The 15548-nt window shown below is 35.7% G+C and overlaps 1 protein-coding gene and 1 non-coding gene across 2 annotated transcripts; one reads left to right on the top strand and one right to left on the bottom strand.

Moving 5' to 3' along the window:
* The first annotated feature begins 9284 nt into the window (after positions 1–9284).
* Positions 9285–9358, top strand: TRNAI-AAU. The gene has a single exon. It is a non-coding gene; the product is annotated as a tRNA-Ile (tRNA).
* A 998-nt stretch (positions 9359–10356) lies between these two features.
* On the bottom strand, positions 10357–13894 carry LOC117630207 (receptor-like protein kinase HERK 1). Its single transcript, XM_034362950.1, has one exon. The coding sequence runs from the start codon at positions 13236–13238 to the stop codon at positions 10728–10730; it is 2511 nt and encodes an 836-aa protein (XP_034218841.1). The 5' UTR covers positions 13239–13894; the 3' UTR covers positions 10357–10727.
* Between the last annotated feature and the right edge of the window lie 1654 nt (positions 13895–15548).

Raw genomic sequence — 15548 nt, 5'->3', positions numbered from 1 at the left:
ATATAAAGCAAAATGTAGAGAATGGTGAAACATTCAAAATACTAGAAAATGTCATTGGTTAATCCAAACATTAAGAATTAAAATGATTAATTAAATGAGGATAATATGGTAAATTCACATATTTTTATATTAAAAAATTAAAATTAAAAGAAAAATCAGATAATGAATCCTATTTTTATGGAATACTACTACCCATTATTTTTTTAATTCTAAAATAATTTTAAAATTTTAAAAATAAAAAAAGCCTATTGCAGGTGCAAAAGAGAGGCTAGTATATATAAAGTAAAAGGCAAAGAATTGTGAAACATTCAAAATACCAGAAAATACCCTTGATTAATTCAAACATTAATAATTGAAATTATTAATTAAATGAGGATAATATTGTAAATTCATAAAATAAAAATAAAATTAGATAATAGGTCCTACTTTTATGGAACATAAATATCCATATTATCTTTTCTTAATACTAAAAATAAAATTTTAAATTCTTTTTTAAAAAAAAAAAAAACCAATTGGCACAAGCTCACGACTAATTTCTAATTATAGATGAGAAGTGCTCTACTTTTTAAAATAATCATACCATAAACTAGATCTAACAAGAGATGGAAATTGACGTCATTAATTTTTTTATTTTGTAAAAACTAGTAACCCTGTTTTAGGGGGAAAAAACCAAAGAATTATGGTCACCGACTGTGAAATATGCCCCCGGTTGCATTTGCCAATGCCATCTTACTTGATGTCAAAATGTTGTAAATTTCCTAATGGTTCCACCACAGTGGTGATGGCTTCCTCCCCCCATGGCATCCCAGTTCAAATATAACAAAAAAAAAATTATTGTAAATTCAATTTAAGCCTTCCATTTTTATTTTTATTAGTTAAATTACAACTTTCTCAATTCATTCCAAACGAAATTACTCTTATTCTATCTAAAATGGGAGAAGGTATGTAATAATGCAAGCAGGTTTCTTCAATTATTAATAACATAAACAAATTTGCAAAAATATCAAATAATCTGTAGCCATAGAAAAAAAAATCGAAATAACGTGTAGACCTCTTCAGCATCAAGAGTTTCAATTGCCTATCACCCAAAAAAAAAAATACACACACACAGTTTCATTTGCCGCCATGGAAGACAGGGTTATATCCTCTTATGTAGGACATGTTGATGTTGAACAAAATCCAAGTTAAAATAATATGAAAAATTATCACTATTACATAAATCACACGTATTAGATAAATTTAAGTATTCTATGCTATTGACAAGAAAAAATATGATTTGTTGATATCTAGAAGCTTAAGCTTAACATTTATGAATGCGTAAATCATGTTTGACCGTTGATGCATACAAAACTTAAAAGGCATCGTTTCACATTAGTCACTGCTTTCAATGTCAATTCTTACAAAAGAAATAAATTGTTTATTTATTAAAAAAGAAGGGAAAGAAAGTCTTTGCGGGGGCAATTGGCAAGTGGGCCTAGAAATAGTATTATATGAAGACCACCGAGAGTCCAGCAGTGGAGGTGCTTCATTTGGTTGGCAAATCTAAACCTGCCGTCTATTTGCTTACTTTCTTAAACCCACCAAAGTCACACAAAAACCGCAAAAACTGTTGATACCGTGATTAATAGAGCAATTAGTTAGGCAAGATTAGTCACATGCTATACTTTGAGAGGTCATCACTTTAACCAAAGAAATTTTACCATAAGTCACAACTAGGGGCAATGTCAAGAGTCTCATATTAGAAGACTACAAGAGGTGAAGACTCCCTTTCACCTATAAAAGAAGACTACTCTCTACTTAGAAAATGATCTTGAGTCTTGCCCCTTAGGTCTTAGATTCTTGGGCTTTGTACCTTAGGCCTTGGGCTTTATTACCTTTATCTTTGGGTTTAATTCCCTTGTACAAATGTAAACAAACATTTTCATAATAAGAATTCCTTCTTCGTGGATGTAGCCCATCATTTGGGTAAACCACGTATACCTTATTTTCTGCATGCTTATTTACTTTATTTATATTAAATGTCACTGATTGTTGAAGGCAGTCTCTTGCCTCCCGTAGGCATATACACATATTGAAGGTCCACATTTTCACACATCATCCACCACTCCACATCTATCAAAATTAACCTTCATTTTGGGTGTCAACAAAAACTAATAACATAAAATATCTAGGGAAGGGAGGGACGCGGCAATATATAATTGGCAGAAGCAGAAAAACAAAAACAAAATGAGATTTGAATAAGACATGAAAATCTACACATATATATATATATATATATATATATATATATATATATACATATGCTAATTGCCAGCATATGATCTCATTCTCACGTTTCTTTTTCAACTCGTCTTATAGGCTGTGCAAACTACCTGGATTTTGGCATGGAATTAAGCACCCAAAAAAAATTGTGTTTTGCCATTTATTTAGAGTGCGGCTATTTTCACCCACCAATTCTATTTTTCCACTCATTTTATAGTTGTGGGATTTTAATTTATTTATTTGGGGTTGAATTAGCAAAACTCTTTATTTATTAAGACAATCCTTGACCTTAGTCTAAAAGTCAAGAACACAAGTCTTGAATGAGATTGCATAATATGAAGTGTTGGACTGGCTTTTGAATCAGGCCCACACATTCTTGAGATTTGGAGTATGCAAATCAGGCCTAAAACAGTAAAAGCCCAATTATGCAATTCGAAAAAACTGGCTAAGCCCAAATTTTGCTTGAATTTCAATTAAATAAAAAAGCAGCCTTAAATTTTTGAACCTCAACTTTGCTGAGTGCTACTATTTATGTTGTGTCTTTCATAATGTGATGAATTTCATTATATATATATTTTTGGAAATAAAATTGGCTCCTTAAAACTGAAAAGGAGCTCATCCTCAAAATTAATGGACTATGATCAAATTTGGAACTCATGAAGGGTACTGATCGACCCCATTGTTCCTCCATGTGGTAATGTGACTGAAATTCACATTACAAACATATATCAATGCTTTTTCAAGCAATGGAAAATAAGTTAAGTCTTAATCCTTAAATATTAAATAGAACCAAACACATCCTTAAGGATTCACCTGATTTTCTGAGTTATAACAATCATGTCTTTAAATTCCAAATTTTGCATATAATGTATATAAGAAAAGATTACATGAATTGACGTTTAAGAGTCAAAGAGAGAGGAGGACTCAGAAAGAATAGTTTTGATTGGAAATGTTAGTTTTTTTTAAAACTTACAAATATAATTTAAAAAAAAACTCAATTGAATAGACTCAAATACCCTCTAGGTTAACTTAATTTGTTTGTTGGGGAGATTTTGAAACTATCTGAGAACCTTGGGAGATACTGAGGCTCTGTTTGGTATTCTACTCAAAAAAAGTAAACTGAAAAACTATGATTCTTTTTAAAAACATGAGTTTCAAATAGTGATTTTAAGATCTAAAAACTTGTTTGTTATTGAACTCTAAACTATTTTTAAGATCTGAAAAAAATTGAAATTAAAATTAGAAAATCATAAACCCTAATCCCGAAATTGAAATTAACAAAAGAAAAGGAAAAAGATGTGAGGCATAAATCCAATCAATTTTGGTGGTGCGCGAGAGAGAGAGAGAGAGAGAGAGAGAGAGAGAGAGAGAGAGAGAGAGAGAGAGAGAGAGAGTTTTTTTTAGGTTTGGGTTTTTAAAAATGGGCCTACCAAATAGCTTTTTGGGGCAAATCTGTTTTTAAGTTTATAAAATTGGATCCATGTAGGATACCAAACGGGCCTTGATCTTTCCAACCCCTTGCACCTGCGCTCCTAGATGGAACGATGTTCCGAAAAGAAAGAAAAAACAAAATTGCTTGCATGCGTAGACTGTATATATGTATATATATATATATATATAATGGAGAAGATTCACTCCAAAAACTCCTCTGTGATATTTCTGTTACAAACTAAAATGAATTGTCACATATTGAATCAAATTAGGAGGAAGTGTGGTTTTAGCAAGGGTTTTTCTGTCAATCTTGTGGGCTTGGATTATGGTAGCGCTCTTTGTAGCTTTGGTGGCTTGTCCACCACCATTTTCTGTTCACAGCTTTATTGGTTCCTCTTCGTTGGGTATGGTCATGCATTAATTGTCACATCCCGGGATCAGCTCCGCTGTAACACGATATTGTCCGTTTTGGGCCCCCCTCTCTACCCTCATGGTTTTGTTTCTGGGAGCTCATGAGCAACTTCCCAGCAGGTCACCCATCCTGGGATTGCTCTAGCCCAAACCCGCTTAACTTCGGAGTTCCCATGACTCTGAAGCCAGTGAGCTCTCAAAAGGTCTCGCGCTAGATGGAGGCGTGCATGTACATATAAGGCACATCACCCCCTCTCCGTTGGTCGATGTGGGATGTTACATTTATGACGATGTTGTTCAATTATGGGTTGTGTGGCATCTCCCTGTTCATTTTCCTAGGTTTTATTTTGTTTATGTTGTGTTGTTTGGGTTATTTCCCTCGTGTCTTGTGTTTGTTGCTTTGTAGGAACTATTCTTTGTCTGGGTGAGAAGCTTGGTTCTAGCCTTGTGCCTTTGAGGTCTAGCTACTTCTACCTAGTTTTTGTGTCTTGCTTTTGAGCTTTTGGCTCTGTTTGTATTTTATTTTCTTTGGGTTTCTTTAATGAGATCAGACTTCGACCAAATATATATATACATATATAAATTGAAATAAGGAAGCAAACAAAATCTCTGAGATCAAACCTGAATTGCAGCTTTAACCATAGGCATCTTCAAACGAAAAGGTAACTTGTCCGAGAAATCAATCGCAATTATATCTACCTACGCCAAAACAAAAACAAACAAAAAAACAATCAAAACGAAATGCTTACATTCTTCTTGAATTATGCGAGCAACCAAACACAATTTCACAAAAGAAGTACAAATTTTAAAAATAATAATAAAATAAAAACAAAAGCAAAACAAACAAAAAGATGAACGAACCTCCAATTTTTCACAGGCGAGTTCAAAGGCGGACTAATTCAAGGGCTTGACGGCGGACTAATTCAAGGGCCTGGGACTGGGTCGGGTCTCGGTGCAGACAGTGAGGCCCGTGTACTGGCGGAAAGGGGTGGCAAAGGATCTGTGTAGGGTATTGATGGGTATATTTTATATTATATATTTAACCTCATTTTTAATATATTTTAGTTAATATTTTGAAAGAATTTTGATACTTTAAATTATATTTTTAATATAGGACTTTCGACTTCCTCTGGAGCAAAACATAATCAAATGGACGAATTTTGGAGTAACCAGTTGGAGGACGTTCATGAGTCACTTAGCTTGATCGTATCGAAATTTCAAATTTTTCTACCAAGCGGTTGTTTTCTAGCAATAAAATAAAAGAGCAGTGTTCAGTGCTGGAATAGTGATATTTTGGGCTTTTATTGCGCTTTGAAGCCCAAAATGACCTCGAATGGGTTCGTGGCCTTCTAGAGAAGTGTTCAGAATGTTTTTATCTTTAAAACAAGCTATCTTGGGCCGGATTTGGAGGAGATTCAAGGCTAAAACGTGGCTGGGCAGATTGTAGGCAGGTTCTCCTAATCCAATTTGGACTTTATATCATAGTATTATTTTATTTTAACTTAGTTTCCTTGTGGGGATTGGGCAGTTGAGTTTTAGGAGGTACTTAAGTTCTTTCTCACGGCAATATTGGGGACTTCTTTTTGGCCTTTGAATGTGACATTGTGGAGAGCAATTGCTAGGGTTTTAGAGTTTTTGCCACTTTAAGGTGTTTTCATTCTTTTCCTTCTTAATAATATTTTTCATGATTTCAGTTATGAATATGCGTAACTAATTTTATTTTGCTAGGGTGAAGCCTTGAACCTTAACATGAATATGTAATTTTTATTTAATTGCTTATGATTGATTGCATGCATACTTTGAATTGTTAATCACTGTTTTAAATTATCTAATTGTCTTAATGCCTGATCACCATTAGGATCTTTAGAAAAGTAATTGGATGCAATTTTTGTAACAACCCGATCCTAAATTAATACTTAGTTATTAATTTATTCAAGTAAAAGACGATTTTACCCAAGAATATTTTAATGGTTTAAAAGTTGACTTTTTATTTGGGGAAAAATTTGGGGATTTCAGTTGTACTGTTGCTTAAAGCACATCGAGATGAGTTCGGAAACACGTATTGGGCTCAAATCCAAGTTGAAACGAGAGAGATACGATCAAAATTCAAGTATGGGCAAAATCGTAACTTTGCCAAACTAGTTTTTAAAAACCAGAATTTCTCTCTCTCTCTCTCTCTCTCTCTCTCTCTCTCTCTCTCTCTCTCTTCCTCCCCTGTCGCGTAGCCCCTCCCCCGACCGCTTTGCTACAACCACTGTCACCACTACAGGCCGTCACCGGCCACGACATCGGACCCAAACGAACGACCACCACCCCCTCTTCCCTTCCCGATCGATCTCAGCCCCTAAACCGCCAGAGATCGCCAGAAACTGTCATAGAAACGGCCAATTTTTGACAGATTTTCTCTAGCTTCGTTCAAACGATTTCGAGCACCAAATCTTATGATCCAGGTATGCTTTCTCATCCTCTTGAGGTGTTCTAGCTGCCGATTGTGTTACTTAGGAGAAATTTCTGAGTTTTGGAAGGTAATTAAGCGATAAGAGTTTGGCCGATTTTCGGCCTTCGATTCCGGCCACTTCCGGTCATTTTTCGGGGTAGGTCCAAGAACAAAAGAAACTCCAAATGAGGTTTTACACCTAGGGTAGGAATCTTGACCGGTGATTTGGAGTATTTTTTATCGCTGAAATTTGATATGCACACCTACGCTCCGATAACGCATGGGCTACATTCTGTCCTAAAATGATCCTCGTGATCTCACGAGAGCGTAGGTACTTTCAGATTCCAATTTGGTTAACGTTTGAACCCCGAATGGATCTCTTCTATTATGCGATTTTCGGGTTCGATAAGTTTGAACCGTTGGATCGTGGTCAATTTCATATATGTTGATCAAGACAATTGTAGGATTGTGTAGAATTCAACGGATCGTGAATCGGAGTCCCGGATACTTCGAAACTATGAACCCTATGGCAAGATTAATTGTTCTCATCCGATCGTGCGATTATGATTAATCCGACCGATCGATTTGGACCAGACTTGCAGGGTAGGTTCTTAAGAGTGCGTTGAACCTATAGGGACTTCCAAAATTGTGATCGGAGGTCGTGGGCCCCGCGGGCCTGGTTGACCAGGTTTAAGCGGTTTGACCCCTTATTTGACTATGAGTCTTCCGAGGCAGTTATATTATTTGAGAAATGTTTAAATGACCGTGTAAACTAGTCCTGACCGAGAGTGAGTTATCTGGTTCATGTTACGGATTGAGTATAGATAGTTATTTATAGATTGCTAAGGTACCCAAGAGCTGAAAATGATGAATCATGGCCCTTGGTTTTTATCAGATTGTGGCATACATATTTTAAGTATAATTGAGAATCAATTTATCAAAAAGTTGGTATAAAGGTCAGGGAAATGAATTGTGAAATAAAGGGAAAGTATTGATATAAATTTGGGATATGGTTTTTCAAACCCATCACAAGGGTACCCCCTAGTTGCTTTGAATCAATGTCATTTATAAATAATGCCCCACGTGTTTCGAGGACGCCTGAACCGTGTGGTGCAAGAATGCTACTCAGGTTGACCAATGGTTCCCCGAGGCCTACGAGGATTGCAGCTCGGATAGAAGTGGTATCTCCGAGGCCTGCGAGGATTGTGGCTTGAGTAAACTTCGAGGCTTACGAGGATGGAATTGACAATATTAATGGAATTGATGGATCAGGAATGGGGGTACGCCTAGTTGGAGAGGATTTCAGTTTTGAGATATTCAATTACATTATTAAAGAGAACGAACTACGCGTGGCTTGATCCCTCAGTAAGAGTACGTAGGCAGCCTAATGTTACAAGGTGCAACCACGAGTTGGAGTGTTTGAGATTGTTAATGTATTATTGTTGTTTTGAAAGTTGAGATGAATTTGTATTAGCAGGATAATTTATTTGATTTGTTGAGGTCTGAGGCCAGAGTGATATGATGCTTGATTTTTTTTTATTGTATAATTTAATGCATATTAGCAGTTAGGTTATATATAAACATATATGCTTGTTTTACAGGTGGAAATTTTTGGGAAATGTTCAAATTACAAGGGAGACTCTGCTGAATTTTCGGCAGAAGTCGCACTTAAATTTTATGGAATTTTGGTTAGAAGGGCAATTTGGTCAATTGTGTCCAGAAACCACTGGGTGTCGGACACGCACAAGGTTCAGCTCGGATTCCAAAGTAGAATTTCGGTCGGGTCCTGTCAGTTTTGGTCTTAAGGTTCCCTGAAATTGATGATGGCTTCTTGTGTTTAATAATTGTAATTTCACTTAAGATGAACATCACGTCTTAAGGGTTGCATGGTTTTTCAAAGGGTTTTCACAAAAGATAATGAGTCCTTCATGTTCAGATTTGATCCGAACGTTCGGACGAGTTGCATGTTGGATATAAGTTCTTTGTTGGAGGTTTCAAGTAGAATTAAAATTAGGAAAACCTAACCTTCAAAGTGGCATGTGCGAATCATAAGTAATTGGTAAAAATTCATAGGGTTGCTAGGTGATGGTGAAACCCTAGTGCTTTTATAAATTGGTATTTAAAACTCTTTCCTTCAATCGTAATTGTTTTTGTTTAAAATTTGTTTTTAGTATCAAACAATTTCATAATCATCTGTCTCAACTTTTAATTTAAGGTAGTTAATTGGAAATTATTTTTACATAAATTACTAAATAGTCCTTGAGGAGAACGACCTTGCATGAGCATCTATACTACAATAGCCTTGTATTTTTGCAAGTATTTTATGTGATTTTAACCTTATTTGCGCAAGTACTAAAAATCCTATCAGGTATGCTAAGGTCAAAGAAAGCCATGGCTGGAGAAACAAGGAGAGAGATTGAAGATGGTTTTTTGGAAGTTTAGGGTTTAAGGAATGAATTAGAAGGAGTTGGAAGTCTACTCTTTTTTCATTTTTTCTTCTTACCGGAGGAAAGGAATACAAAAAATAATAATTTTAAAAAAAATTCTTCTTTCTTTTTTCCCAATAATTACCCAAATGAATGAACTAGTAAGTTCATATTCAGACACAATTTACTCAGAAAAAAAAAATACTGATTTTTCGGAGTGGAGTGGAGTGGAGACATGAAAAATTCTTAAATGAGATCTATGTATCAAAGAGACTCTATTATTTTAAAAAAAATATTGGAATTAGGAAAGATCAATTGGCCTATTAGCTCAGTTGGTTAGAGCGTCGTGCTAATAACGCGAAGGTCGCAGGTTCGAGACCTGCATAGGCCACTAATAACATATTTTGTTGGTTTAAATTTCTTAGAACTTTCTAAACTTGCTTCAACAATTTTTCTATGACTGGTTTTCTTTTTCTTTTTAAATGTTTGGATTCTATTTCAAAAATTTATCATCAATCCACTTAGGAAACTGAATTTGAAATTTTTTTTTTAAAAAAGGAACTGGATATGCATATATATTTTAAGTCGAATTCTATGAACAAATAATTAAACTTTAACACTAGTGAATTAGTTGATGAGTACGGAAAGTGAGGAATTCGAACCCTCATAGTATACAAGTTTTTATGACATGAAGAACTTGATACACTGATCAAGTTGTTGAATGTTTTGTGTATTTGGAAAATTTTCAACAAAAAATAATAATAATAAAAACCCACTAAACAAAGTTTAAGGATTGGTAATCACGAAAATTAAGGTTTACGAAAGACCCATTCTTTTAAGAACAAACTACTAAAGAGGCACATTTGAGATACTGAAAGTGTGAATAATTTTGGAATTGCGATAAGTGTCCCGTCTATAGATTGCTTGATGTGAACTGTGCATGCCAAAAGAGATTTTCAAATTTAATTTCCGTCAAAAAAGACGTTATTTTATGATTTATATTGAACACTTGATGTGAACTGTGCATGCCAAAAGAGATTTTCAAATTTAATTTGCATAAAAAAAGACGTCAAGGAATTCACTTTTCATCGTAATTTATGTTATTTACAAAATTTGACATACATAAATTCAAAATACTGAAATTATTAATTGCCAAAATTTTAAACGATAAATATCTAAATTCCATCATTTAGGAATTCTGTGTAATTTTTAATTTCTTCGTCCAAACAAATGGACAGTTTTGATTATTTCGGGTAGAAAAACTGAAGCTACTTTCTCTTACTTTATTTTAGTTTCCATTTTGTCGTTGGTTCGGGTATTCCATTGTCCTTTCTCCACCTATCAACCAAACATCCTGTGCGAATCACTCAAGACACTAAAATACCAACAGACAGTATAGTAGTAAAGATTAAATAAACCCTTTACCAGCTTTCATATGGAGAAAGTCTTGAGTGGGACACGTATACGCCTCCCTCTCACAATCACCTCATCATACGAATGCCTCGTGATAGATAGCTGTGAGAAGGAGAGCGTACAAAAACCATCCCACCCCAGAACTTTTGGTTCATATGGTGTGGAATATCAATAAGAAATAAACACGTTACATAAAAATCCTTACGAATCTAAAAAACACACTCAAACCACCACCCCTTCTGTACACAAGGAGAACTCAGAATGCTTCATCAAGTTTCATCAGGAAACTCCACAACAGAAGTGCTACCAGAAGAGAAGCTAAAACTCATAGAACTCTCTCAGAAAAATCACCTACCCTCAGACTTCACCAGCTGTGAGAATACTCTACTCATAGAAACACCTGAAAGATCATCCACACTTGAGACTTCGAACTGTGCAGCAGAATCATTTGCGTCAACATTATTGAAGTTGTTGACTTGCGGGGATAGCTCGCCAATCATATTGGTACTATTTTCTTCAGCATCACCTGGAATTTCTGCCTCTTGAAGTTGAAGGGCGTACTCTAGATTCCACAACACATCTCCCATGGAGGGCCTGTCAACACCATAGTCAGCCAAGCATTTCTCGGCGGTTTCTCCAAATTTCCTGAGAGAATCTGGTCTGATTTTTCCTGCAAGGGTAGCATCTATTATTTGCTCCAACTGCCCCTTCTTCTGCCATTTCATTGCCCATTCAGCCAAGTTCACCATTTCCCTTGGAAGGGACGGATCTATAACAGGTCTTGCACAAAGGACCTCAAACAAAACCACCCCAAATGAATACACATCTGATTTCTCTGTCAGTTGTTGCCTTCTAAAATATTCAGGATCAAGGTATCCAAAACTCCCTTTCACTGCTGTACTGACATGGGTTTGATCGATTTCAGGCCCCGTCTTGGAAAGCCCAAAATCAGCAACCTTGGCCATGAGGTTTTCATCAAGCAAGATATTTGCAGATTTCACGTCACGATGAATAACTGCTTTTGCATAGCCAGTGTGAAGGTAGTGAAGTCCTCTAGCTGATCCAATGCATACTTCAAGCCTTTGCTTCCAACTTAAGCTGGGGTAACCTGAGCCATAGAGATGACTCTTCAGGGTTCCGTTCTCCATATATTCATATATCAGAATCATCTCACTCTTGTCATCACAATACCCAATCAATGAGACAAGATGGCGGTGACGGAATTGAGATAGCATCTCAATTTCAGTCCTGAACTCTGCAAGTCCCTGTTGAGACCGTGGATTTCCCCTCTTGACAGCCACTTTAGTTCCATCATTTAAGACTCCTTTGTATACCTTCCCAAAACCACCGATTCCAATAACCCAACTCTCATCAAAGTTATTTGTAGCCTCTTGTACAACCCCAAAAGGAAAACGATAGCTATAGTTAGAAGCAGCACTAGCAGTTGTTCCATACGAGTATTTACTTCCCATGGTGTGAGAATTGGTTCCATTAATGGAAAAGGGAAGCCATGTCTTAGATTGGCCCTGGTCTGCCAGTCTTTTCCTTCTTCTGCAAAAAACAAAGAGAATCGCAGCCAATACCACTGCAATAAATGACCCAACGCTGGCACCTACTATTACTCCGACGTTACCTTTTGAACTTGAATTTGAAGAAGGAACTAGAGAGTTTGCTCCACTGAGGCTGCCTGCTGAATTGTTCAATTTCATAATCTCAAGCCCATTTAGAATGGCATTCGGATAAGCATTATTTAAAGGGGAAGGGCCAATACTAATACGAAGCTTATTGCTGACAGCAGCAGATGTTGTGACATAATCCATATAATATGGCACAGCCAACTTATTAGTTGCTAAAGTACTCAGATCAAGATCTCGAGCAACAATCAAAGAGTCAAGATATACATTGAAGTACAGCTGATAGAGAGATTTACTTACTACATCACAAAAGTGAAACCGAACAAGGTACTGAAATCCTGGATCCACTGTGAACTCCCAGCTTACATTGAAATTGCTGTTGGGATCATCCGCGGATTTCATCTCAGTGAGGGTTCCATAGACAGTTTGTGGAGCAATATCCTTGGTTGCTAATGCCGAACCCGCATCATAGTTAACAGCTGCAATATTTGAGACATCTTTGGCAAGGTTCGCATTTACTAGAAAACTTTGATCAGGAACCCAAGTTCTCCACAGGGTATCATTCTCAAAGGACACTGTTGGTCCACCCATATTCACCCTCCAAGATGTCTCCAAAGCCTGAGTCGTCAAACCCTGGAATTTCACTGACCCAGTGTAGGCATCATCAGTGATCAGTTGGTCGGGGACTGAAACAACTTCTATGGCATTTAAGAATGCAAATGAATTGTTGGAAGGGGTGAAGGTAATAACAAGGCTATCTGAAGTTATATTTACTGAAAATTCTTTGACAAGAGAAGCGTTTTGAACACTGAAATCACCAAGGAGAACATGGTTTTGGGTGGAAACAGAGAACTTCGCTTTGCTCAAATCGTAACCACCAAAAACAAATGGATAGAAGTAAAGGCGGATCCAGTGTCTCCCACTCTGGCTTATGGAAAAGGTGTACTTTGAGGATTCAGTAAAGATTCTTGCCGTTTGAAACAGCGGCGAATCATCAAAGGAAGTGATTGATTTCAAAGTATTGGCAACAACATCTTTTGGGGTTGAAAGAAATTTTGAAGCCAAATTATCTGCTACATAGACACGGTCACCCACTGAAGTATTGGCAGGCGATCCACAGTCTATAAGGTAAATGTCTGAATGATTAAATCCACTACACAACCATCCCAAACACAAGACTGATAAAACCCAGATGAACAGATCAAATTTCCTATAACCCATCATCAAAAAGTTGGGAAATTTACTGAGGAACCAAGAGATTAGGTTGGTTGAGCTTATTTGGGACCAAAATAATCTGGGTTCTTATACAGGAAAAGCAATATAGGGATTCAAATAATAAAAAACCAGAAATTAAATGAAAACCCAGGAAGAGAATTGACTGAGGAAGTGAAAAGATGTCACCTTTAAGATCAAGTGAGCGATATGCAATTCCTGAGCACAAAGCAAAAACAAATCTGATGAACCCTTCTATCAGAGTTCAAGAACAGTTTTTTCTCTATTATGCAAAATAGAGGAAAACAGTTATTGTGTGCAAATCTGGCAAAACACAAGCTGGTTTGAACTAGATGACAACCTTAGATGGATACTGACAGGTTCAAAGATTCTTTTATGCATTAAACTAACGAAAACGATACCAATCAAATTAAAATTTGTGGCGAAATGAGTGCTAATAAAATAAATTACAAACAAGCTGTGTGTTCTGAGGGCTGACTTTGTTTTGGTAGAGAGAGACTAGAGTGATACAATCTATATCCTTGATGGGAAAGTAAATTCCAGGGATAAAAAGGACAAGAGAAGATGCAATGCAACTGAAAAGAAAAATATCTGTCCGAAAAAACAGAAGAAAAATAATATAAGGGGTCTTTTGTTTCTATATTTTATGATAGGATTATTTTTGGCAATGAGTCATAACAGACGGATATTTACTCTACGACTGTTTTTCTTTTATTTTAAAACTTTATATCATAAATTCAATAAACTTTTTTTGAATTAGAATAAAACACAACGTGATAGATATAAATTAGGTTAATTGGTCAAGCAGTATGCCGGATTATTTATGTCTAAGTATGACTTCTCCTTATAAAATAAAGTAATTTACACTTTTCAAGTAACACTCCTAAAATTATATGAATCCATTAGAGCAGCTATGTATACACATGTAGGTGTATACCTAATGTCTAATTATGGACGAGTAGTGCTCTACTTTTTGAAATAATCATACCATAAAGTAGATCTAACAAGAAATGGAAGTTGACTCATTTATTTTTTATTTTTTAAAAACTAGTGACCCTATTTTAGGTGGGAAAAAACCAAAGAAATATGGTCACCGATTGTGAAGTATGCCCCCAGTTGCATTTGCCACTGCCATCTTACTTGATGTCAAAATGTTGAAAATTTCCTAATGGATTCCCGCTACAGTGGTGGTGGCCTGGCTTCCTCGCCCCATGACGCCCCAGTCCAAACTCCAATATAACCAAAAAAATATTGTTGTAAATTCAATTTAAGCCTTCCATTTTTATTTTTATTAGTTAAATTACAACTTTCTCAATTTATTCCAAACGAAATTACTCTTATTCTATCTAAAATGGGAGAAGGTACGGAATAATGCAAGCATGTTTCTTCAATTATTAATAACATACACAAATTAGCAAAAATATCAAATAATCTGTAGCCATAGAAAAAAAAAAAAAAGAAGTCGAAATAACGTGTAGACCTCTTCAGCATCAACAGTTTCATTTCCTTATCACCAAAAAAAAAAAACACACACAGTTTCATTTGCCGCCATGGAAGACTAGGGTTATATCCTCTTATGATGGACATGTTGATGTTGAACAAAATCCAAGTTAAAACAATACGAAAAGTTATCATTATCATGTAAATCACATATATTAGATAAACTTTAGTGTTCTATGCTCTCAATAAAAAAATGTGTGATTTGCTCGTGTCTAAGAACTTAAGCTTAACACTACCGAGTTTGTGATTCTCTTTTTTTGTTTTTGTTTGTAAATGAATCATTGAATTAACTGTATATTGTCTTTCATCTTAAGATGTATGTTATGTATAATCCATCATCCTTCATGAATGTGTAATTTGAATGCAAAACTTACAAGGCATCGTTTTCACATTAATCACTGCTTTCAATGTCAATTCTTACAAAAGAAAAAAAGATTGCTTATTTATTAAAAAAGAAGGGAAAGAAAGTCTTTGTGGGGGCAATTGGCAAGTGGGCCTAGAAATAGTATTATATGAAGGCCACCGAGAGTCCAGCAGTAGAGTGGAGGTGCTTCTTTCGGTTGGCAAATGTAAAACCTGCCGTCTATTTGCTGAACTTTCTTAAACCCACCAAAGTCACACACAAAACAAAAACCGCAAAAACTAATGACATAAAATATCTAGGGAAGGGAGGGACGCGGCAATACACAATTGGCAAAAGCAGAAAAACAAAAACGAAAGGAGATTTAAATAAGTCATGAAAATCTACATATATATGCCAATTGCCAGCATATGATCTCATTCTCACGTTTCGTTTTCAAC

Source organism: Prunus dulcis, chromosome 6 (genome assembly GCF_902201215.1).
Source record: "Prunus dulcis chromosome 6, ALMONDv2, whole genome shotgun sequence".
In the NCBI taxonomy this organism is placed as follows: domain Eukaryota; kingdom Viridiplantae; phylum Streptophyta; class Magnoliopsida; order Rosales; family Rosaceae; genus Prunus; species Prunus dulcis.
This window is presented reverse-complemented; position numbering and strand designations above follow the sequence as displayed.

Coding starts and splice junctions, on each gene's coding strand:
- LOC117630207 (XM_034362950.1), bottom strand. CDS start 13,238: ATGATGGGTTATAGGAAATTTGATCTGTTCATCTGGGTTTTATCAGTC.